The sequence below is a fragment of the Acanthaster planci genome, linkage group LG20, assembly GCF_054643075.1.
Source record: "Acanthaster planci isolate LZ-2023a linkage group LG20, COTS_SCS, whole genome shotgun sequence".
NCBI lineage: Eukaryota > Metazoa > Echinodermata > Asteroidea > Valvatida > Acanthasteridae > Acanthaster > Acanthaster planci.
The window spans coordinates 9,060,836-9,085,096 of NC_141796.1; the positions used below are offsets into that span (position 1 = coordinate 9,060,836).

Consider the following 24,261-nt stretch of genomic DNA (forward strand, 5'->3'; position numbering starts at 1 on the left):
TTTTGCTTAACAATTGCATTTAATTAGTGTCCAGGCATATGAATATAAATTCACAAACGCGTCATGCTGCTTCACATTGAAAGTTCACCTTATCTAGTAGTAAATCTATACTTTACAAATGTGCTTAAATTTCACCTTATCTTGTAGTAAATCCATACTTTACAAATGTGCTTCTCAGCCTATTTAAAATATTACAAAATACATTCAAACAGACAGCATATTGTATCATTCCATGTCTTTGTTATTCATCTACACAGTTATTTGCTCGGGTTATGAAAAGTCCCAGAGAATTCCGATGCAAAAGCAGCGCCCTTAATTGATTTGAAAGTACTGAATCCAAAACGAACCGCTGATTGACTCAGAATCCACGCCAATTTAAAGAAGACTTTGGCCTTTGCCACGGATACAGAATAAAAATAGTCTACCAAGACTATAACGTTTCGAGAACCTCTTCGCAATTGTGTCACTCGTGTGTGTTACATGTTGGGACACAAGTACTTAAAGTACCAGTTCGGTAACTACTTATATGCAAAATAGTGGGCGCAATACCCTATTCATTCGGGATCATCAGTACGCTATGTAGCCTTGGGATAGGCCCTATACGCCGACTCATATGATTATACTGAATATTTGTCGTCATTTTTTAAATAACCTTGTTTCATTGAAATAACATTCTTAGAGGGCCGGTTGAGTTTCACTAACATCACATCACAAGCTAAGTGCCAAATTAGCATTAACCCTAAAAGATCCCATCTAACATGCAGCTGGGGCGGATTCTGCCCCCCCCCCATTCAGCTGTGCCACGCCCGATTTTTTTGGAAAGACGGCAAGTATGTTCAGGCACTAATCATCACAACTGTGAATTGTGAAGTTTGAAATCCATCGAACGTATGGGTTTTGTTACGGTCATCTGAAGTTCATGAGTACCAGCGGAAAAATGTATACATTTTTGGCTGACCCGTCTCGGGCAAAAGCGCCCTGAGCAAGAGCGGTATGTTCGAGTTTTGCAAAAATGGTGTCAAAATGACCGCAAAGAGTTACCCAGTCTAAAAATTGAGTCTTAAAGGCTCAACTCCTGAAAAAAAACCCGTTCTTTTAGTCTTAATCCTGTGCCGCATATAAATGGAACTGCTTCGAGATATTAAGCTGTATGGTATTATCAGTCTTGGGCGTTTTTCATACTTCTACTTCGACTGTAAGGTCAGCACCAGGCTCATTTATTTCGACGTGACAACCCTGACTTGGGACACTCCAGTTCAACGTATAGGCCCTAGCCCCAGATCCATCTTCTATAGCACAAGCAATGAGTCTTTTAAAAATAATGTGAGAGGTTTCGATTTCTGAAGTTCAGGTGTTTTATCAAAGCTTTGATTTAGGCTGTATAAACGGCTTACCGATGATTCTCGGTGAAGTTCAGAAAGAACAGAAGCATAGATGAAACTGATATGACCTTTAATTAATAGCAAAAAAGTTGCCGCCTTTGGATATAAGTACTCCAGTCCCCCCCCCCACTTTTAAAACCGTCCCCCACAGTTCTAATCATACAAAGCTTTTAAGTTGTATGAGTTTCTCAGCATCTCCACAACTCCAGCTGTCGTCACTGAGTTTCAGGCGAATCCCGCAGGACGAGACGCTTCAAGTTCTTCAAAATGTTACGGTAGCAATCTGTCACACAGAGAACATTGCAGTGAATGGAAATGGATAGTACTCCTGCACTTGCTTCATTTGAAATATACATAGGGGGCCTATCTCCAGTTATTCGTCCTGCGCATTTTACGAGTATACGTTAAAATATTCTTTCTATTCTCGCTAATTGCCGTGATTGCTGAAGTGATCGGAACGAACCATGTTTTTTTCGCGTTTAAACAAGAGAGTGAGTATCCTCGATAATCGGTTGCACGTATCGCACTCATAATCACCCAACACATTTGCTGCACAGCCGCTATGACTATATGGCCGTTTTCCAATACTCAGCTTCGGCTCCGTCTCAGGCTCCGTAATTAAGCGCAGTAATTAGTTTAATAGTGCCACAAAACATCAAATAAGATGCAAGAGAGCCAGAAATCAAAGTATTAATCCAATTTAATTTAAACGCTTCAGGCCCACAATCGGGGATTGGTTTTGGGAACGAAACCTGAACGGAGCCCAAGTCGAGTATTGGAAAAGGGCCCATATCTTGGGGTTAGGAATCGCAAACATCATTAATATCGCGGTGCATTATGGAACAACTTGGCACACAAATTTATGGGTGATACCAGAACCATTTACAAAGAGCCCACTCACCTCCAGGTGCTGGTACTTGATCACTGTGGTGCTTGGAGTATCGACATTCGTTCGCGAAGTGCTCGCAGTTGTTACTGAAGGTACTGAACTTGGGCTTGTCGAAAAGGATTTTCCTAAGCAGATGGGATAGGACTTCGTGGAGGATGGCTCCCGCCTCCAGCGGTTGGAATTCGGTGTCTTTTTTATTATTGATCCTTACCCCACGGTTTCTGATGGGTCTTCCGGCTGCGTCTACACGAAACTGGGGGCTGTCTTTGGCATACGACGCGCTACTGGAGACCTTCTTCGTCGCAAACTTCAGCCCAGTTCCGCGAGGAGAGAAGTGAAGAGTCAGCAGTTCGCCTCCCAATCGACCAATGCACACGCCCCAGTGCCTGTAGGGTCCTTTGCGATCGTACTGCAGCCTGTCACCAAAGCACACAGCGGACATCAAGTCATCGATCTGGTCCTTACTGTACCATGTGGTCTTTTCTCCGATGTTCCCGACGTCGGTCTGCTGATGTGGCAGATGACTCCTTGCAAAATCTTAAATCACGAAAAAATGTGCTGGGTTTAGAACGAACTCAGTGTTATATTCAGTGCTAAATCATATAGGCCTACGTCAAATCTGAATCGTGTTAACTGTTGTACAGTGGAGGGAGTTAAACCAATTTGGATAATTTTGATGCTATAAAATTAATTTTTCCAGTGTTGCAGAGCGAATGGCGCAGCGTCTTCTATTGCCCTTAAGCAGAAAGACTGATGGAAGGGGTGTTAACGGCATTGGCAGAACGAGTACCCAGTACACGTGACCCAAAATGCTGTCATTGCGGTTCTTACCTAATATTAACTCCAGGGACGATAACAGTACTCGTGCCAAAACTACTAGGACCTCTACCACGGAGGTATCAGCCCAACGTTCACAATTGTTTATCCGGTTAAATATAAAGTCATTCAGTGACCTGTTGCCAAGGAAGTGGGAGATGACCTGCAGCCTGTTGTTCTCCAAGCCGTTGTAATCTGACAGGCTTTGAAGGTGGACTATAGCGTTGTTGATTCGCACGCGACGGGTGTCGAGCACCGTGACCAACGTGCCATCGGAAAGTTTTTCGAAGGAGGAGTAGAAGACGACTTGCACGTTATCTTCCGATCGAGAAGTACATACAGCCCAGCCGAAGGGCTTCTTGCAGTCAAACTCCAAAAGGTCTCCCTTCCGGACTTCGTTGGACAAGTCATGGACAGAATTCCGATCACACCAATCCCCTACTTTTTGGGGGTCGAAGTCGTCTGTGGTCCGTAACACACTTGATGTGGCCATGATCACACCTTAGTGTTTCATCTACCGTGATGAGACAGGTTCCAACGCCGGAGTTTTAAGCCAGAGAGCAAGTGTACCAGAATGACTCCTTAAACAAAATGGCGAGCTCAGTAATAGGCCTATATCATTAGGCTGTACATGAATGGTGAGCTCTACATATGCATGTTTGTATACGTACGACCGGCAGAGGCAAAGATGCATAGATGTGCACGGAAGTTCCGCCTTCTGCCCCTCGTCGTGGTGGTGTGGGTGTGTATGTGTGCGGGTAGATATTGTGTAGCTACGCCGACAACAGGCACGCCGACAAAAGACGAGGGCATATAGGCCACATTTTCTCTGGTAAATTTCAATGTCAATGGCGTATATACACAGTAACACTGCTGAAAGGGACCATGAAATAGAAATATTTTTTTAAATCCCATTAAATTGCACCTTTGGGTTTCAATTAACCTTATTTTAAATTTTGGTTGTGTAATTTTAACCCATTTTTTTTGCATATTCATAAGCAAAATGACGACGTCATCCAAGGCGCTGAATCTCAGTGTTGGGCCAATTTCTGCACAGAAAATTTTTTTTAAACACTGCTATCGTAGATTTCATTTCCTTTTCTTGTTGCGCAAGTATATGGCAATAATCCAGCAAGCCACCTTTCCACAGAAATGTTTTTTCCGATAGCAAATTTGGAGTTCACAATTTGAACATGAAAACATGCTAACTGAACCAGTCTTCCTGGATTTACATCAAAGCAAAAGCGCCCTCACCTGTCCAGAAATGCTTTGGTCAATTTCGAATGTTTAAAAAGTGCACTTTTTAGTTCACGTAACGCAAAAAAGATGTCAAACAGTCTTCATACATGGAAGAAGAGTACAGAGATACACAAAAAGTGATTCTGAGAAAAATTCTTCTCATGGATCCTTTAAAGAGGGTTTTTGCTCATATGACATCCTACAATAAAGGGCGTTTTTCGAATGTGCCGTTTTCAGACCTGCCAACCTTGCCGTACTCCTTCCTGAGGTCAGGCAAAACCACAAAAAATAAAGGGTATTTAAATGAGCCTTCAGTTCATCTAAAATTTAAACCAACAAAATTTAATTAGTATTGTAGAACTAGCAAGGTAGGACTGTATAAAACATCGATTATGAGATTATGACTGACTTCCATCAGCGTTTTAACATTTCTTGATCTTGTTCTTTTAATAAGCTTATTCCTAGATATTCAGCAAATAGTTAGCCATTTTTAAAAGCACGTAAACCGCCGTTTTGGGCTAATTTGCATGCGTATATTTCTGAGTGCAAAGGTTCGGTGGACTAAACTTTGGAAGCAGTGGTTGATAGGACCGGTCCTTTATTTATTTTCGCTAGTCAGATCCATCCTCGGCAAAATTCAAGCGGCACACAGCCAATCGTGATTAATGACTCTGGTCCTTTGTAACCTTTGCCGCTGCTCATTTTACCTGCATCACATCACACAGCCGGACAAAAAGCAATTGTTCATAGAGAAAGGCTTCGCTGATTCTATGTCTAGGTAGTTTTTACAGTGAAGGATTCCAAAGAGAGTACATTTACACAATTTACGTGCATCGCAGTGACAGTAATTCCAGGTCTTTCGGGTTTGCTGTTGTCGTTCAGAACTTCCACCGAACTGAAATTATTATTCCACGTTTATTTGTTTGAAACCAAAAATCGTACGCAATGGTCTTATGGGTATGAATGCTGTTGGTTTTCTTCTGTAATACTATATAGAGAAGCTTTTACTTTGAACGTGTGCAGTTTATTTTTCAGTGAGTGCGTTGCATCTCTAAGTTCGTCATGAAAGGCGCGCCGGGTCGGTCTTCAGAGACGATGGAGCTTTGTGCCGTGGTTCAATCTCTTCTTGGGGGATGCAGTGCCTCGGTGCTGTGGCCAAACAGTCTGATCATCGACCGGCTCGCTCTGTTGCGTTACGTAAATCTGCACTTACATGTAGTGCGTCTCTCTGCCTCTGAAGATGCTTGCTGCCCTCTGCCGTCTGCCTCCGAGTAATGTGGCCAATAAAAAACGGTGGGAATCATTTGAGCCGGTGATTGCATGAGTGGCTCCAAACTGACAAGAGAGGTAGCAACTTGTAGATTGGAGTTGCTTCTGCAAGAAGTGGAACGGTGACTTATCGTTCATTGTACTACGTGCACTGCAAAAACTTTGGTGTTAAAATCAACATTGTTTGGTGTTTTCAGATGACCACATCTAAGGGTGTTACTTTAACACTGCTGATGTTACTTTATCTATAGGTGTTACAGTACACTAGAGAGTTAAAAGTAACACCAAATAAAACTGACAGTTTTAACACCAGTGCAAAAGTGTTGGTGTAGTCCTCCGGTAACCGTACCGGGGGTATTAAATTTGTGTGAATGCACAGATACAAGAACGCCCGAGCAAGTAATTAGGACTGGATACCAAATGAGGACAAGGTCCAAGAGAAAATGACAGAGATTTGAATGAAATGTAAAAAAAAAAGAGATATTTGCACAAAACTCATACGGCGCATCATGGAGCTATCCTTTTTATAGCTCCATGTGCGCATCAACGATGAGTTGTATGAACGTGTTTTTATAAAGTTTCGATTTTTCAAATGGTACGTCACGGTGTTTCCACTTGACCCATGCGTCCTTCCTTGAAAAAAACTTGAAAATTGAAAAGATGGACGCTCCAAACAGTTTTTAAGTTAACCGGCCAGGTTGAATATTTTTGGAATGTGCAGTGTTCAACTGCACTGACTCACCGCCGGCCATAACTGTCCAGCCCATGTTGGAAGTGCAAACACTACCTTCAGTTTACTGTAGTTGATAGTAAACCCACGCGCATTGACTCAGGCAGCAGTCTTCCTCTGTGGCAGTTATGAGGTCAAAAGTCGCCTTATCGAATGTTTAAATGAGTGCGTTGTCCATAGCAACAAGTTCCCCCACAGAAAGCAGTCTTTCACTGGCTCCCCTGCACTAACTGCGCAACAAAGCCTTACGGTTACCAGCAGGGGTGGACCTTGAACCCCTTTCTGTCACCAAAGTGTACACGCGCAGTGCTATCCGTAGCAACAGACGCTAACAACTTCAGAACAGAAGATGTTTTTTTATTTTGGGCCTACTGGAATTCCGTATCGTGATTTCCCTTCGACCTGACATTTTTATAGAGTATGCACATGAGGGGTCGTGGCAGGTATGCTTTTAGAATGCTTTTAAAGTACCTTAATTTAGTTTCGTAATTTTCGTCGTATTAACTTCATAATATGAATACTATAGCCGTGACAATGCCTTATACTAACTGTCAGTGTCATGATGAAAACAGACTTTCTGCCAACAGCCGTGACGATAACTATTCTAGATGTATTCAACTCAAGTTATTCCATGCCACCGACAGATTCTTTTTTGCTCACTAAGCAATAGATTTGTGGTTTGTCTTATTGAGCGACCCCCATGCTGTTTTTTTCACTGTTAAATCAAAACGGTATCGACCACGGAGAGAAAATTAAATTTTAGTCGAGCAAAAATCTATAAAAAAAATTACATGTTTTGTTTGCGCACAAACGAATGTAACATTAGGCTTTCTTCCTGGGACGACATCAAACGTTTTTGCTCATGCATGGAAATACTCATCAGCGTGAAACCCAAAAGGCAGCAAAAGACACTTCAACAGTGAAACAAAAGTCGAGAATTGAAGGTTATAACTGAGACACAAAGGTGTGGCACAGAAGGTTTGTATTAAAACAGATAGATCGTAGCTAACGTCCACGCGTTGGCGATGTTGAAGATAATGTGTGTAACCCGAATTTCGCACTTTACCCCGGCCTCCGTCTGTGGCTGAGTTTGGGTGGCTTTGCGGGTGTTCACGACCTGCTCGATTTGTTCGTCACGGTGGGACGGCCGCTCAAACGCCGGGAACCGTACAACCGGTTATCGCTACTAGTTACTTGTAGCATGCAAGCAACATGGCGGCGTCCTAAGTTGTGCATTCTTCGAGAGTTAATGTTTGGGCAACTAGGCTGCATTTTTTCCATTAAAAAATCGTTTCTGTCATGGTTAATTATTAATATTAATTTTGCAAAAATTCCATTGTCTCCAGCTTTGTAAGCCATCTCGATAGTTTTTGCAGGTTTTCAAAAATCAAATCTCGCGAGTTTTTCCGCGTGTTCGTGTAAAACCCTTATAAGAAGGTGGTACGTGTGTGATCCTGTTCCGAGAACGGTGTTCTTGGGTCATGTTCCCGTCGTTCGCCGGCGAGAGCGAGAACACGAAACTCGTGTCAAGAGCAGGCCGCCTGAACTCGACCTGTATGTGTAATCTCACGCCCCAAACCGGAGACCCCTCGCCCCGGTCACAGTCCCCGTAGAATGCACTTTGCCGTACACAAAAATCATTTCTTCATTCCAGGAGCAGAAACTTGCAAGTAAAACAGTAACAAAGTCCATCTCGAAACCTAGCCATCTATATGCCGGTGTGTATCAGTGCCCAATAGTTGAAGTTTTCCCTCATTGCTTAATTTACTTTACCATAAGCCAACGCAATGTATTCTCGGGCGTTTTATATCTTTTTCAATAACTTCAACGTCGGTGCTTCAAATTAAAGCCCAAACGATTTTGCTCCACTTATGGGAAGTGGCATCACAGTTTTGAAATTCGTTGATTTGGGAAATGTAACTTTTCCCGCTGATTTGCTCCACACTTTACCAACGTTTTCTTTAATGTTTGTGCTGTAGGCGGTTTTATTGTTTTGTTTGATGTTTTCCCTTAATTTTTTAGCTTTAACTTATTTTTATTGCTACCGAAAAATATTTGGCGATTTTCTTTTCTGTTGGTAAGCCTGCAAACTACCACACCACTTGGTGGCGTCCTATAAACCCACGGAAAATGGCCCCACCGCGCCGGCATCAAAAATCCGGCCGGTTGGTCTCGGAAATAGCATAAATTTTGCCATCGCTCGACAATGTAAGTCCAACAAGCGTCAAAACGACAGGTACATTTGGGAAGGAGGCTCGTATTAGGGTAAAATTTGAGCCCGAAAACTGAGTATTTTAAGGGGAAACTCGACATTTGTTTTGATGGATACTGAGCTTTCCCCCCACGCAATGTGTCCATGACGTGGGCCACGTGCCTTGCGCGTTGCACGCGTACAGTTGTGTCGACGGGACGCCGCTACTTCAGTGCGTGTGTATTGTCAGCGTTACGGTCGATTAAATTCAAATTCATTGTATTGTTGTGAAGTGTTTACTCCTGTCGGTGTGCTGACAACTTTCCCTATTCTTCACAGATGACGGGGCAGACTGGATAGCCTATTGACCACGGATGTGTCAACAGATGCAATGGGTCGACCAGGAGCAGGGGTCAGCCGGGGACAGGGCCGTGGGTCTGTCAGGCTTCTCCTCTTCGTGTTCGCTGTAGGAATGTGGATCTCCAGTGGCCAAGGTATTTATACTAAACGTTTTTTTCTGAAAATGGTGCATGCATTGCTACATTTTGTTCAGTTGGTGAAGAGTGGAGTAGACCAAAGCTGCCACCAGGGTACACATGTACATGTAGTTATTTAATTTTGTTTTCTGCAGGAGGGGTTGGTTTCTCTGATGTTTTTCACTTTTTTACCAGCATTTTCCCTTGAAATTCTCCAGTCATTGATTTCAATGTTTCATTTTATGCAATAGCTACCTGTAGGCTAAATCATCATTCCAGTTTTAAAATGTTTTCCAAATATTAAAAATCCTTTGTAAGATAAATATAATCAGCATTTTCTTTCTTTAATAATGTTAAAAAAAATAATTCAGTGTTTCAACAAATGAAAATAAATTAACCTTACGTAGATTTATGTCTAAGTGTTCACATGGGTTGCCCACTCAAAGCGTGAAGATGTAGGCTATGTAGTTTGTACACTTTTTATTACAGGTTCGGGACTAGCGCACATGAACAATTGGTGTAATGCTTGAAGCATCCTTGCAAAGATACCACATTCTGCATTTGCAAAATTATTGATGTGTTTTCTACCAGACGTTTACAAACAGCCACTTGGGATGTTGCCCCCCTCTCCCTACCCCGGGGAGATGGTGAAAATCTCCTTCTGTTGCCGACACACATGTGCAATTTACTTACATGTAAATTTGATGCCGGAGTCCGAGTCGTTGCACTTTGCAGGCCATGCAGCCAACCCATCACAGCCTACGCGTGCTTCACAAGTACTGTGTACTCTGGGTGTCGTTTTAACAATCACCAGACCCAAGAGACATACATGTACACATGTAGTACATTGGTTCACTGAAGCATGCATGTATTAGGGCTGTGCGGAATATCCGAATAACCGAATATTCAATCGATTGTCCAACATTATTTTTCAAATTTGAATATTTGATTGCAAAATTCATGAAAAGGAAGGGAAAATTTTCTTTTCTTTTAAATTTAAAAAAAATTGCACAATTATATGGAGGCTTGTTTCAAGCAGATTCAAATGAAAAGCGTCAGAAATCTTACAACAATTTAAAAAGTAAATTATTCGTTAAACAATATAAAGGAATAGAGGTTTTCAACCAGGCAAGAAGTCTTGTTCATCTCTTAAATCTTGCTAAATCATGGCTGGAGATGCATTGTACTCCTAGATGTGAGAAATTATTGTACTGATCATAATGTACAACTGTGTGTGTTGTGGTTTGTTCTTCAACAATCTGCCGGTCGAAATGACCGAATATTCCAATATTCGATCAAATGGAAGGTTGAATATTCGAATAGTGAATTACTGGAAATGACTCAGCCCTAGCGTGTACATGTATGCATGTCACCCCCCAAAGAACAAGCTCTTTTTCACAGTCGGAGGTACATCTGTAGCTTCTGAGATGTTGTGCATTTTGTCTCAATCAATTTGGTCCTAAATATATCCACTTCGTTGTCGTTAGGTCATGGTTTGAGCGGGAAAAAATTACAGCTCACTACATACTTTTCTCGTTCAGTGTGGTGGTATCATCCAGTAACAGTTTTTGTAGGAAACTTCAGAAATCATTTAAGAGTACATTCATGTATTCCATACAATGCTTGCCTTGTGCTTACGGGCTACAAGGCGGTAACTGAAAAAAAAGTCTGTTTGTGTCAGCTGTTGGTTAGATCAATCAGGGTACCAGTACATTTTATTCGTGAACACCCCCCCCTTCGCCTTAGCAAACATGTCAGAGACGGTTTAAAGGTTAAGCACAAAACCAAAGATGCAGTGAGAAAAATAAGAGGGAGTGTGTAATGCAGCAACCGAGCAGTGGAGCACAACGCGCACTTCTTCAACAACGCCGTATGCTGGTCATTGCAAAAATACCAGTGATTGAACTTTCTGTCACCAGCTCCGATACGGCAGACATTTTGTCACTTAAAGTTTTAACTGTGTTTGGACAAGTGAGGTTGTTACTTGGTACAGAGGCAAAACTGGATGGGAAATCAAGGCCCTTAAATTCAGGGTCCACATTTTTGAATTTACAACACTTGGAGCAGTTTGTGAATAGGAACAGATTTGAATTTTCTATACCTTAGACCTAGGCTACATGCCATGCTACTGTTGTGCTGAACTCAAATAATTCCATTTTTGGAAATTCGGCACAGCAATAGCATGACTTTCAGCAAGATTCGGATCAGCAAATTGAATTTGGTACAGCAAGCTCCTTCGCTCAACAGGGTATTCCGCACTGTTGGTGTTCCAAATGGCACTGCTCTATTTAAGTTCGGCATTTAGTGGAACTACATGTACATGTACCGCGCTATTGCCATGCCGTTGCCAGACTCATTTTAACCCTAACCACCAAGCATATTGTTTGGCTTACACTACACAGTACTACAAAATACTAAGTAACATTCTGAGCCTGAAGGACCTAGCGCTACAGATTACTACTTCTGGCTAGGTTACTTCCATTGTTACTCGTACAGAGAACAATAAAGCCATGCATTCATAGTGCCACAGCACTGTATGGTACATTGTCTTATCTATTGTATCTTAAGGCTTCAGAAAACAATGCGGTCATGTCCTCTTACAAGCGGCAGCGCTGATTACTACATTTTACTACAAGTAGTAATTTGTTGTATTATGTAAGGTTAGGGTTAACATGTTCACACACTCCCGCACCGTAGTTGTGGGGACATACACACGACATTTCACCTATTTTGTGGGGACCAAAAATGTTATGGGGACTCAGAAATGTCCCAACAGCTCGATTCAAATTTCCCTAACAAAAGAACTTGTCCCCTTAACGCGGTGAATGCCTACCCAACATCGCAGACAAAATCTCACACATTAATTTATTCACAGAAACACTGTGAAGCCAGGTATAAAGTTTTCTCAAGATTGAAAAATTAAAACCAACAATGTGTAATGTAAGTTTTTCTCCGCCTCCTATTTTAGCACTCCATTAAGTCCAAATCATGGCAGGCATTGTGCCTGTATACAATTTATGTGCTCACAAATTGTTAACAGAATTCACTTACATGTACATAGTGGAGGGCCAACAGGTTATTTATTGTTGGAATTACGATTCCTGCGGGCTCCAAATAATGCCATTTTACAAAACAAAATGAAAAAAATGATATTTTATTTTTAATGGTTTATTTATAGTGTTTTGAATTGAAATTGAATGACATTGTCTTCCTAAAAGTGAAACTTCAGAGTTTTATTTGTAATATTTCCCATCTTCTGACCGTACAAAGTTTTATGTTACCTTTTGTGCAGTATGTTCGAAATCCAATCAATTAAAAAAAATGCTAGCCTACACGTAGTGTTTGTTTCCCGAATGGAGTACATTAAACCCTAATAGTCTGTAATCCTGAAGCGGTTCAAGGATTGAGGACCATCAAGGCAAGCGAAGTACCAGCAAGTAGCATTGTACGGTGTGTACCGTCTGTTTACATTTTGCTGGAAGATCAAACTTCAAAAGGTGTCATTTGTCAGGGGCCATTGTCCTTCCTGACGCAAAGAAGATAACCGCTTTGTTCCCGTCTGTCATGCCAGAGTTGATGTTTGTGCGGTATCCAAGGCCCCGACTTGAAAACAAACTCCCCGCTTTAAATCATCATGCAAAATGGCATTGAGTCCGTACATGGGCGGATCCCAGAATTTGGGAATAATAAATGCACACTCGCACGGTTTAAGTGTTTGCACTTTGATCTTGAAGCCAAACGGGGAAACAATTAAAATCTCTTTTTATAAAATGATCTTGTCATCAAACCAGATGATCAGTGTGTGCTGAGTGGCATTTAGCAGCACATTTAACTTAAGATAGTAACTGACATGGACAAGGCTCATCTTGTTGCATTTCTTTTCTTTCATTTTTTCACACATATTGAAACAGCTGGAGTGAGTGTCCATGTCACTTGCAGCACAGAAAATTTGGGGACTCGTCAGCTGGGTTTTACATTATTTAAAAGCTTAATGCACTGAATTCAGTCCCACATTCTACATGTACCCTGTCAATTTTCTAACAAAAAAAGTGGCAGGTTGGAATATTTATGGCTCTCTTGTCGCATAGATATTGGTCTGAATTATGCAAATATGTGTACAGGAGGTGTTCTGCATGACATTAAAATATAGCCGCCAAAAAGAAATTAAGGCCTAAAAATATGCTGTGTAGAATTTTTTTAAACCTTGATGAGACATTAATCTATAGAACTTTCCTTTCAGTGAAAGTGTCGATTTCATGTTTATACACAACAAGATCCATGGGCCAACTCTTCCAATATGTCAGCAGTCATGTTGTTTTTCTCAGATCAGTTTGCAAACATGAACGTCGCTGCTAAGTCTCGCATGAACCCAATTCAGAATCTCAAGAAACCTTCAAAATATTAAAGAGCCCATTCAATAGAAGTGTTTTTTGAGGAAATCATTAAATATCACAGTTTTTAATTAATATTTCCCCCCTTCTCCTTCAGCCTGCTTCAATTGGATCTTTTTTCCCAGTGCTTAGATTTTCTCTCTTACAGTGCCCTCTTCGTGCTGATCAATTTTTTGTCATTTTAAGGTAATCTGTTCGTTCTTCTTGTTGTTAGGATTGTGCCGAATATCCGAATAACTGAATATTCAATCGATTGTCAAATATTCAAATATTATTTTCGAATTTGAATATTCAAATGCAAAATTCATGAAAGTTTGGGGAAATTTTCTTTTGTTTGAAAAGCGTCAGAAATCTTACAACAATTTAAAAGTAAATTATTCCTTAAACAATTTAAAGGAACAGAAATTTTTGACAGAGCTACCGGCATAAGTTTTGTTCATCTCATAAATCTTGCTAAATCGTGGCTGGAGATACGCCTAGATGTGAAAAGCTAATTATATTGATCGAAATGTACAATTGCATGTGTTATTGCAACTGATTTTACATAGTTTGTTCATCAACAGTCTGCCAGTCGGTACGACCGAATATTTGGCTCTTTGATCAAATTGAAGGTTGAATATTCAAATACATGTAGTGAATTATTCATTCAAATTGAGTTGGACCTAGTTGTTGTTATTATCGCCATGGTTATTGTTGTCATCCTTGTTGCGTTGTTTTGTTGTCGTTGTCCTCCTTCTCGTCCTCTTCGTTGATGTTGCAGTCTTTGGAGTCATCTTTGCTACTCGTACACCAGTATGTCCATATGTGTGCAATGTATCGTGACATCCACCGCATTGTACATTAGGATTTGCGTGCTGCATTTCTGGTCGTCATTTTGGTCATTCTACAAAACCCTATTGTGGTTGAAATGTTAGATGCCAGCGGGGAGTTTATGTAGCACTCCAATTTCACTTCCTCATATCATTCAGCCTTCTTGTTGCTTTACAAGTGTAGAATTACCGTACGTGGACCCATATGGTACTTCATCTTTCTCAAATGGCTTACATGCGCCGCTACATGTTAAAGATATCCCTCTCTTTTCACTCCGTGGGTCTCAACATCGATTCTCCCAGACCACAATGGAGAGTAAAATTTACAGGACAATTACCGGTGCGGTGCGCAAGAAGAATTTCCAGATGAGTCTGGCAGCAGAAATGAGATTTGTCTAGAAAGGGGGCAGCCATCCAAGCTGCATTTGTCATCCACAGATGATTCATCCCGTCCACAAACCCCCCCCGTTCTGGTACCACCTTCCAGTCTCGGGGACAACAGATGCGGAACCAATCACACGGATCATCTGTACAAATTCACGTATTGTATCCCTTGGCCGTCTGTCGCTAATTAAGTTCCTTTCATTGTGGCTTTCCCAGCTGTCTTTTGACATCTGTAATTTTCTTTTTTTCGTCGATCGGCCATTGTGAGTGGTACCGGTAGATTAATGCACAAGGAACGTGTTTATGCCAGCTTTCTTGCCTTACATGTATATGTATCGTATAAACTGTACTGTATTTGTTGAGGGCAAACAAACTCACAATTGCTTTTTCATCCGACCCGTAAATTTAACTTCTGCTGTGACCCCTGTATTTCATCTTTTTTTCCTCTTGTTTGAAGAATTGTACCAGGGGTTGGGAGACGGAGGGTCACGTGAAATAAATTTGTGAAACCAGACTGAGTAGAGCATGTACAATGTATGTACCGTACATCGTAGGTTGCTACGGGGGGTAACTACATGTACAAGACCTTTTGGGGGATGTAGACCTTTAATAGAATCCCTTTATCGATTGGAATCATTTGACGTCTTTTTTCAGCCAAACAATATTCATCTCCATCTGGATACCAACATAAGTACATGTAGTGCATCAACATGTAAAAAGCTCAGTGTGCTCTCTCGAACGCATACTGGACCCAAATTACTTGTAATTGGGAGAAGACTACCCGTAGGACCCACTTTCACAGAGTGGGTCATAGTTTGATATACTTAAATTTATCCAGCCAATGAGCCAGTTTGGTACTCCAACTGCCCAAAATGTAGTGCCTTCAGGGTCACTCTTGGACAAACTGCACACATAAAGGTCTTCTAAAGGGCTGCGTCAATTCAAATAATTCACTATATGAATGTTCGACTTTCAATTCTATCGAATATCCTAATATTTGGTCGTACTGACCAGTAGAACAGTAGTAATAATTTACTTTTTGGATCGTTTTTAACCCTAACCCTCCTCAATCCTTCACCTGTTGGAAGACTGAGGAGTGTTAGGGTTAAGGTTTCTGTATTTTTTCATTTGAATCTGTTTGGAACAAGCCTCCATAGTGCAATTTTTCTCATTTACATGTAAAGCAAAACAAAATTCTCCCTTCCTTTCCATGAATTTTGCATTGGAATATTCAAATTTGAAATATAATATTCAATAATTGATCAAATATTCGGATATTAGGGACAGCCTTAAAGGGGAATTCTAGGTTGAATTTTTCTTTCAACTGTCATAAAGAGCATGTGTCAGAGAATATCAATTTCCTATTTTTTACTTGTGCCCCTTGCCAATTAATTAGATAATAAAACAAAACGTTCTCCGTCCAAGCCAAGGAGCGCCAACACATCAACACTTGCAGCATACACAATGTAATATAGCAGTCGTGTACCCAGACCATTGCTATGGCGTTATGCATTATTGTTGTGGCAAGGAGTGGTGCCAGCCTAAACATGTACCAGCTGATCACACACAGTGCACACTCATTTTTTTCACTTTCTTATTGTGTCCAGAAAAATAAAACATTCGAAAGGCCTTTGAAAACATCCTTCTTAACGAAGCTGTAATTTCTTCTTTAAGGCACCGTGTTAGGTTTCAGTTTCCTCACTCTAGGTTTGTAACCCAGGAGTTCCCCCTGCTGTTTTATCTTTGAAGCAGTCCCACTCAAAGTGGTCTTCACAGACTACAAACACCTTGCTTGGCACGAACGATTTAAGTCGAATTTGGCATTCCTAATGTTGTGAAGCCATTTCTTACAAATCTCTGGGCATTTCTTTAGTTCTGGAATTGCAAAAAAACTCCGATCATTTCCAGGGTTTGGCTTATTGGAGCATCCAAGTGCCTGACCAATTGTCGTTTTTTCGCTTTCCAGAAACCTTTCATGCCTTTCCACGTGACACACATGCACGTGCAGTAATCAGGTCATGATTAATGGTTCTTTGATTGTAGATATAATGGCAAGGGTGCAAGCTGTGGTCACTTGACGGTACCGAGCGGGCGATTGTGTGCAGCGTGTGAAGGTGTAGACACTACTTCATAATGCCCCGGATGTTGGACAACTTCGCGAAAACATGGCTGCACGCTTTATGCAAAATATTCAATGGAAAAGGGGTTTTTTTAAACACATTAGATGTGCCGAGTAAAATTATAGCACAAAACGGCATTGTAAAACCTAAACATTTTAACATACTAATGGCAACATGTTGGGTGAAATTTCCCTTTAAAAAGGTCTGCTCAATCAGCGTAGCCATTTGCCAGTTGGCATGCATGCTTCGTTGTCAAATGACCATACCTTTTCGAAATACTGAATTGGCTCATTGTAGGCCTGGCCTGCACAGAGAAGATTCACTTATTTCCTGTCCCCAAGGTGTGAATGCCTACTGTCCACACATGCCATTTGTTTGTTCATTATTTCATTTCTTGTAGGCCTGTGTGCTTTCGGGAGGAGAAATACTGCGCTTTGATTAGGCACAGCTGGCAGGGTTTAAATTGGTTAACGCTGGTCGTACATGCACATGTAATCACACGTACCATTTGTAGAAATGTGGCAAACGTTTTGAAGGTCACAAGTGCAACTGGGCTGCACCTTTAAGACATAACTGATCAGCTATGGGTAGCGACACCTTGCAATACAGGACTATCTTTAGCATGAGAGAGAGGTCACATAAGTGTGTACACTGGATGTGTATATGTGGAGTATGTTGCCCACATTTGTCACGTAGCAAGCTGACATGTACATACATTTCTACATAAGCATAATGCATTAGAAGAGTTGGATGTTTGTTCAATTGTCCGGACGCAAACATACACGTACGTACATGTATGCAGTCCATATTCGGTATGACATTTCTTAGCCCGACAATTTTTTCATTTTGGTGGATTTCACAGGCACTGACTGTGAACACTACAGATTCAGAAAAATTCAGCAAGATTCAGAAAATTTCTCCTATTTTTTTTCCCTTGATGCAGGAGTTTTTAATATTAAGGGAGAATAATTTTTTACATTTTTTCCCCCCGTGCAGTATTTTTATTGAACTGAAATAAAAGCAAAACAGTGTTCAGTGAATACATACCACCAATAAATGGCTGACTATTGCTGGTCTCATGTCAACACGACACCCAGTGATGCCATCTTTTGACCCTAACCCACTTGGGTCTTCTGCTGGGACACATCCTCAATCCTCCAAAATCCTTAAGTGGCCCTAGTCCAAAAATTGCATTCATCCTCAATCCTCCAAAATCCTCCAATCTTTGCACTTACATGTACGTGTAGGCCCAAAATGTAGGCCTCGAGATCCCGCGGCGATTCCTGCTATTATGTTGAGGCAGTGCAAGTGGTTTTCTCAAGCAGTGCGGTTGATTTTAAAGTAATGCCGGGCTAAATGTATGCATGACTAAGCGTAAACAATACAAGGTCCGACCCATGACCTTCACACATGGCATCCTTCACTCTCAGCCATACAGTTTTACCATTCATCCTCAGTCCTCCATAAATCCTCCAAAAACTCCTCAAAGGATTCCTCCTCCTCGAAGGATTTTTGAGGAGGGTTACAGGGTCAATCCTGGATCATTTAGTTTGTATGTAAAGAAAGGACAGCCTTAACTTCTTATAATCCGTCCAGATTTCATTCTACATGTGCCTACAGGTTCTCAATCCAGTAAATGAAAAACCAAAAATCAGCGGCCTCGAGGTTTCCGGGAGCAGACCCCTGTTGTCCATTTGATGGTTTCACTTTTTCCGTTTAATGTACATACAAGTTTTGTTTGATTGCAACTCTTACAGGTTTAACCAGCAGCACAACCACCCAAGCCCCTTCTTCACAAACGGTAATCAATTGTTCCGCGATTAACAGTGGAACCTCGTTAATAAGAGATCCTTTGAACCTCATGGATTACCTTGCACCATCAGGAGTGAAGACAGTGAAGAACAGCGGATTGGAACTTGAAAATGTCCTTGTTAAAAGCAGAGATTTGTAGCTCCCTAGGGTGTATGTAAAATCATATTGAAATTGCAGGATCGAGGACACGGCTTAACAGTCCTCTTATGAATGAGGTTCGACTGATACACATGTACTTGTACAATGTACATGTACTTTGCCTTTCTATCCTGTTGGCATGTTTGTTGAACACGGACAGTTTTATTAACAATCAGCTGTCAGTCCTTCTTCCCCATGTGCCTGCGATGTCCTCAGAAGCAGTTGCACTCATTAGTGTGTTTGCTTTGTTGTATGCAGTAGCTGTAGTGAAAACATCATTTGAATCTTTTTGACATTGAAGATGTAAAACACAGAAGGAAGAATATCTTCATCAACATTCCTCAGTGAACATTGTAAAAATCCAATATACTACATATGTGTCAGCTAGGCACCGTCTGTCTAAAGTTATAAAGAATTTATACGAGAAGTACATGTACCTCCAAAATATGTACCGGTACATGTCATTTCATGCACCAGTGCAAAGTTAATATGACAGTCTACATTGTTTTGTATTTCAGTCCACCGGTTTGCCAAGTACCGGTAGGGTCTTTGCAACAACACAGCTATCAGGTGGTGCAACAAAAGTTGAAACAACTCCAGTTGATACAACTGCATCACGGTTCACAAGTGGTGCAAGTACAGAAACGAGTGATGCAACGACTGTGACAAGTCAAGTTGATGCAACTACAGCAGGATTTACCATTTCTACGGCAACCCGCAAAGGTGATGCAACAACCACCGAATCTGCAACAACACAACTTGATGCCACTATGACATTGTTGCCAACTACTCCAAGCACACAGATAACAGATACTACAACCGTGGAAACTGGGAAAACCCAAGTTTATTCAACTACCAGTCCATTTGGATTGACTACAGCCACTGAAATACAGACAAGTGGTACAATAACTCTGGGGGCTGAGACAACAATGCGTGATCCAACAACGGCTGGAATAACAAATGTTGCAGAAACACAGGCAATTTATACAACAACTGTAGAACCTGTGACAACAGCAGTTGATGCAACCACCATGCAATTGGAAACTGCTGCAAGAACACAAAGAGGGAATGTAACAACCATGGAAACTGAGGGAACGACAGGAGGGCCGACAACTGCTTCTGAAACACAGACACGTAATGCAACAACTGTAGAAACTGGGACAACTGAAGTTAATTTCACAACAGTCAGGTTAACAACTGCTTTGGGAACACAGACAAATAGTACAACGACTGCAGAACCTGTGACTACTCAAGATAATTTGACAACAGTAGGACCGACAACTGCTGCAGGAACACAGACCACTATTGGAACAACTGTAGAAACTGAGACAGTTCAACTTAATTTCACAACAGAAGGACCAACAACTCCTTTCATTACGCGAACAGATAATGCAACAACTGGAGAAACTGAGACGACTCAAGTAAATTTCACAACAGTCAGGCCTACAACTGCTTCAAGAACACAGACAAGTAATGCAACTACTCAAGAAGCAAAGACAACTCAAGATATCTTCACAACAGTAAGGCCAACAACTGCTTTCATTGCACAAACAGATAATGCAACAACTGGACAAACTGAGACGACTCAAGTAAATTTCACAACCGTCAGGCCTACAACTGCTTCAAGAACACAGACAAGTAATGCAACAACCCAAGAAGCTAAGACAACTCAAGATATCTTCACAACAGAAGGACCAACAACTGCTTTCATTACACAAACAGAAAATGCAACAACTGGACAAACTGAGACGACTCAACTAAATTTCACAACCGTCAGGCCTACAACTGCTTCAAGAACACAGACAAGTAATGCAACAACTCAAGAAGCTAAGACAACTCAAGATATCTTCACAACAGAAGGACCAACAACTGCTTTCATTACACAAACAGATAATGCAACAACTGGACAAACTGAAACGACTCAAGTAAATTTCACAACAGTAAGGCCAACAACTGCTTCAGGAGCACAGACAGATAATACAACGACTGCAGAAGCTGGGACAACTCAATTTAATTCCACAACATTACTACTGACAACTACTTCAGGAACACAAACTGATAATGTGACAACTGCAGAAACTGAGACAACTCAAGTTAATTTCACAACAGTAGGGCCGACAACTGCTGCTGGAGAACAAACCACCAATGGAACAACTGTGGAAATGGAAACAACTCAAGTTAATTTCACAACAGTTTGGCCAACAATTGATTCAGGAACAAAAACTGATAATGCAACAACTGGAGAAACTGAAACAACTCAAGTTAATTTCACAACAGTAGTTCCAACGACTGCTTCAGAAACACAGACAATTAATGTAACACCTGGCAAAATTGAGACAACTCAAGTAAATTTCACAACAGTTTGGCCAACAACTGATTCAGGAACAACAACTAATAATGCAACCACTGGAGAAACTGAGACAACTCAAGTTAATTTCACAACAGTAGGGCCAACAACTGATTCAGGAACAAAAACTGATAATGCAACAACTAAAGAAAGTGAGACAACTCAAGTTAATTTCACAACAGTAGTTGCAACGACTGCTTCAGAAATACAGACAAGTAATGTAACAACTGTAGAAATTGAGACAACTCAAGTAAATTTCACAACAGTTTGGCCAACAACTGATTCAAGAACAACAACTAATAATGCAACCACTGGACAAACTGAGACAACTCAAGTTAATTTCACAACAGTAGTTGCAACGACTGCTTCAGAAACACAGACAAGTAATGCAACGACTGTGGAAACTGAAACAACTCGAGTTAATTTCACAACAGTTGGGCCAACAACTGCTTCAGGAACAAAAACTGATAATGCAACAACTGGAGAAAGTGAGACAACTCAAGTTAATTTCACAACAGTAGGGCCGACAACTGCTGCTGGAGAACAAACCACCAATGGAACAACTGTGGAAACGGAAACAACTGAGGTTAATTTCACAACAGTAGTTCCAACGACTGCTTCAGAAACACAGACAAGTAATGCGACAACTGTGGAAACTGAAACAACTCAAGTTAATTTCACAACAGTTTGGCCAACAACTGATTCAGGAACAAAAACTGATAATGCAACAACTGGAGAAACTGAAACAACTCAAGTTAATTTCACAACAGTTGGGCCAACAACTGCTGCTGGAGAACAAACCACCAATGGAACAACTGTGGAAACGGAAACAACTGAGGTTAATTTCACAACAGTAGTTCCAACGACTGCTTCAGAAACACAGACAAGTAATGCGACAACTGTGGAAACTGAAACAACTCAAGTCAATTTCACAACAGTTGGGCCAACAACTGATTCAGGAACAAAAACTGATAATGCAACAACTGGAGAAACTGAAACAACTCAAGTTAATTTCACAACAGTTGGGCCAACGACTGCTTCAGGAACACAGACAAGTAATGTAACAACTGTAGAAATTGAGACAACTGAAGTTAATTTCACAACAGTGGTTCCAACGACTGCTTCAGAAACACAGACAAGTAATGTAACAACTGTAGAAATTGAGACAACTGAAGTTAATTTCACAACAGTTGGGCCAACAACTGCTTCAGGAACACAGACAAGTAATGTAACAACTGTAGAAATTGAGACAACTCAAGTTAATTTCACAATTGGGCCAACAACTGATTCAGGAACAAAAACTGATAATGTAACAACTGTGGAAATTGAGACAACTCAAGTTAATTTCACAACAGTGGTTCCAACGACTGCTCCTGGAGAAAAAACCACCAATGGGACAACTGTGGAAACAGAAACAACTCAAGTTAATTTCACAACAGTTGGGCCAACAACTGATTCAGGATCAAAAACTTATAATGCAACAACTGTAGAAATTGAGACAACTCAAGTTAATTTCACAACAGTTGGGCCAACAAGTGCTTCAGGAACTCAGACAAGTAATGTAACAACTGTGGAAATTGAGACAACTCAAGTTAATTTCACAACAGTGGTTCCAACGACTGCTTCAGGAACACAGACAAGTAATGTAACAACTGTAGGAATTGAGACAACTGAAGTTAATTTCACAACAGTTGGGCCAACAACTGCTTCAGGAACACAGACAAGTAATGTAACAACTGTAGAAATTGAGACAACTCAAGTTAATTTCACAACAGTTGGGCCAACAACTGCTGCTAGAGAACAAACCACCAATGGGACAACTGTGGAAACGGAAACAACTCAAGTTAATTTCACAACAGTTGGGCCAACAACTGATTCAGGAACAAAAACTGATAATGCAACAACAGGAGAAACTGAGACAACTCAAGTTAATGGCCCAACGGTCGGGCCAACAACTGCTGTGGGAACTCAGACCACTTCTGGAACAACCGTAGATACTGAGACAACTCAACTTAATTTCACAACAGTAGGGCTAACAACTGCTTCAGTTACACAGACAGATAATGCAAAAACTGCAGAAGCCGAGACAACACAAATTAGTTTCTCAACAGTCGGGCCGACAACTGCTCCAGGAACACAGACAGATAATGTAACAACAGTGGAAACCAAGACAACAGCAGACGGTTTAATCACAGCAGGAATTACAACTTCTTTAGGAACACAGACAGATCTTACAACAACTGTAGAAGCTACAGCAGGATTAAAGACTACTGCCAGAACACAAACGGCTGATGCAACAACGTCAAAAGCTGGTACAACTACCATTGAAGCAACAACAGCGGTGCCGACAACTGCAGTCGGCACGCAGGCAACTGATGCAACAGCAACACCACCAGTAGGAGCGAAAACAACCCAAGTTGATGCTACCGCAACAGGATCGGTAACTGATGCAAGAACTCCAACAGGTGGCACCACGTACGCCGTACAGACTGATGCAACGACAGCAGGATCGACATCTGCGAGGGGAACACCAACTGACGACTCTGCGACCAAATACGGGACGACCTTGCTAGTGGATGCTACAACAGCCAAGTTGACAACTCCTGCAACCAGTCTTACTACAAAAGCCACTTCCAGGCCTCCTGTCTCTGCTGACAAGACCCTCCGCATGGAGATCATAGTTGATGCAGCTCAGGATGTTAACGACAAGACCTTTGTTGCCAAAATGGAAACTGATTTGGAGAAGCTTTATTTGGACGGCAAGCAGAATCTTAACCGGAAGCGACGGTCTCCAGCGGAAGCAACCTCGATGGTAGATCAGAGACAACTGCGGAATGCAGAACACATGCGATCAGCAAGGTATCGAAGGGCTACAGATCCTGTGGACGTTGTGGTAAGGATTCAGTCCACTGTCTGTCATATCCTCAAGTGTTCATGGTTTTAATGAGAATTTCAGTCATCACTGGTAGCCTGATGAAAGCTTCATTTTTAGTTCTAACAAACAATAAAAGAAATGGTAAAGCCCTTTCAGTACTTGTGTGAAGGAAACTGGTTATTTCTCAATGTCTCATAAGTACACTCTCTTGCACAGAAATCATGTCCATAAGTTCAGGTGTATGCACCGGTACTTGTAATCAGCTTACTAAACAACGCATCCCTTAAAAAAAATCATGTAATCAAGGCAGTAGGACTGTTGTATCAATACAGGTGATTCACAATACAGTGCGCCACCAAGAGTTTGCCGCAGACGGATCACTTTTCAAGTTTA

General features: G+C 41.3%; 2 protein-coding genes across 7 annotated transcripts in view; one reads left to right on the top strand and one right to left on the bottom strand.

The window, feature by feature from the left end:
* Positions 1-6,524, bottom strand: LOC110974960 (uncharacterized). The gene is made up of 4 exons (XM_022226951.2): positions 6,338-6,524; positions 3,103-5,700; positions 2,284-2,808; positions 1-1,665 (listed from the first exon to the last, which is right to left on the bottom strand). Exons 2-4 carry the CDS (start codon positions 3,578-3,580, stop codon positions 1,598-1,600), a joined length of 1,071 nt encoding a protein of 356 aa, XP_022082643.2. The 5' UTR covers positions 3,581-5,700; positions 6,338-6,524; the 3' UTR covers positions 1-1,597.
* Positions 6,525-6,620: 96 nt separating this feature from the next.
* LOC110975057 (uncharacterized) overlaps positions 6,621-24,261 on the top strand; it is a 39,542-nt gene continuing 21,901 nt past the window's right edge. For 2 of the 6 annotated variants that reach the window (XM_087130305.1, XM_087130308.1), the window contains exons 1-4: positions 6,622-6,768; positions 8,856-9,010; positions 18,454-18,497; positions 19,165-23,886. In XM_087130305.1, coding sequence (XP_086986431.1) covers positions 8,908-9,010; positions 18,454-18,497; positions 19,165-23,886 — 4,869 coding nt within the window. In that variant the 5' untranslated portion in view covers positions 6,622-6,768; positions 8,856-8,907. Of the gene's footprint in view, positions 6,769-8,448; positions 8,562-8,855; positions 9,011-18,453; positions 18,498-19,164; positions 23,887-24,261 lie in introns of those variants that run through there. The other 4 variants (XM_087130310.1, XM_087130309.1, XM_087130306.1 and 1 more) reach the window with 4 other exon arrangements.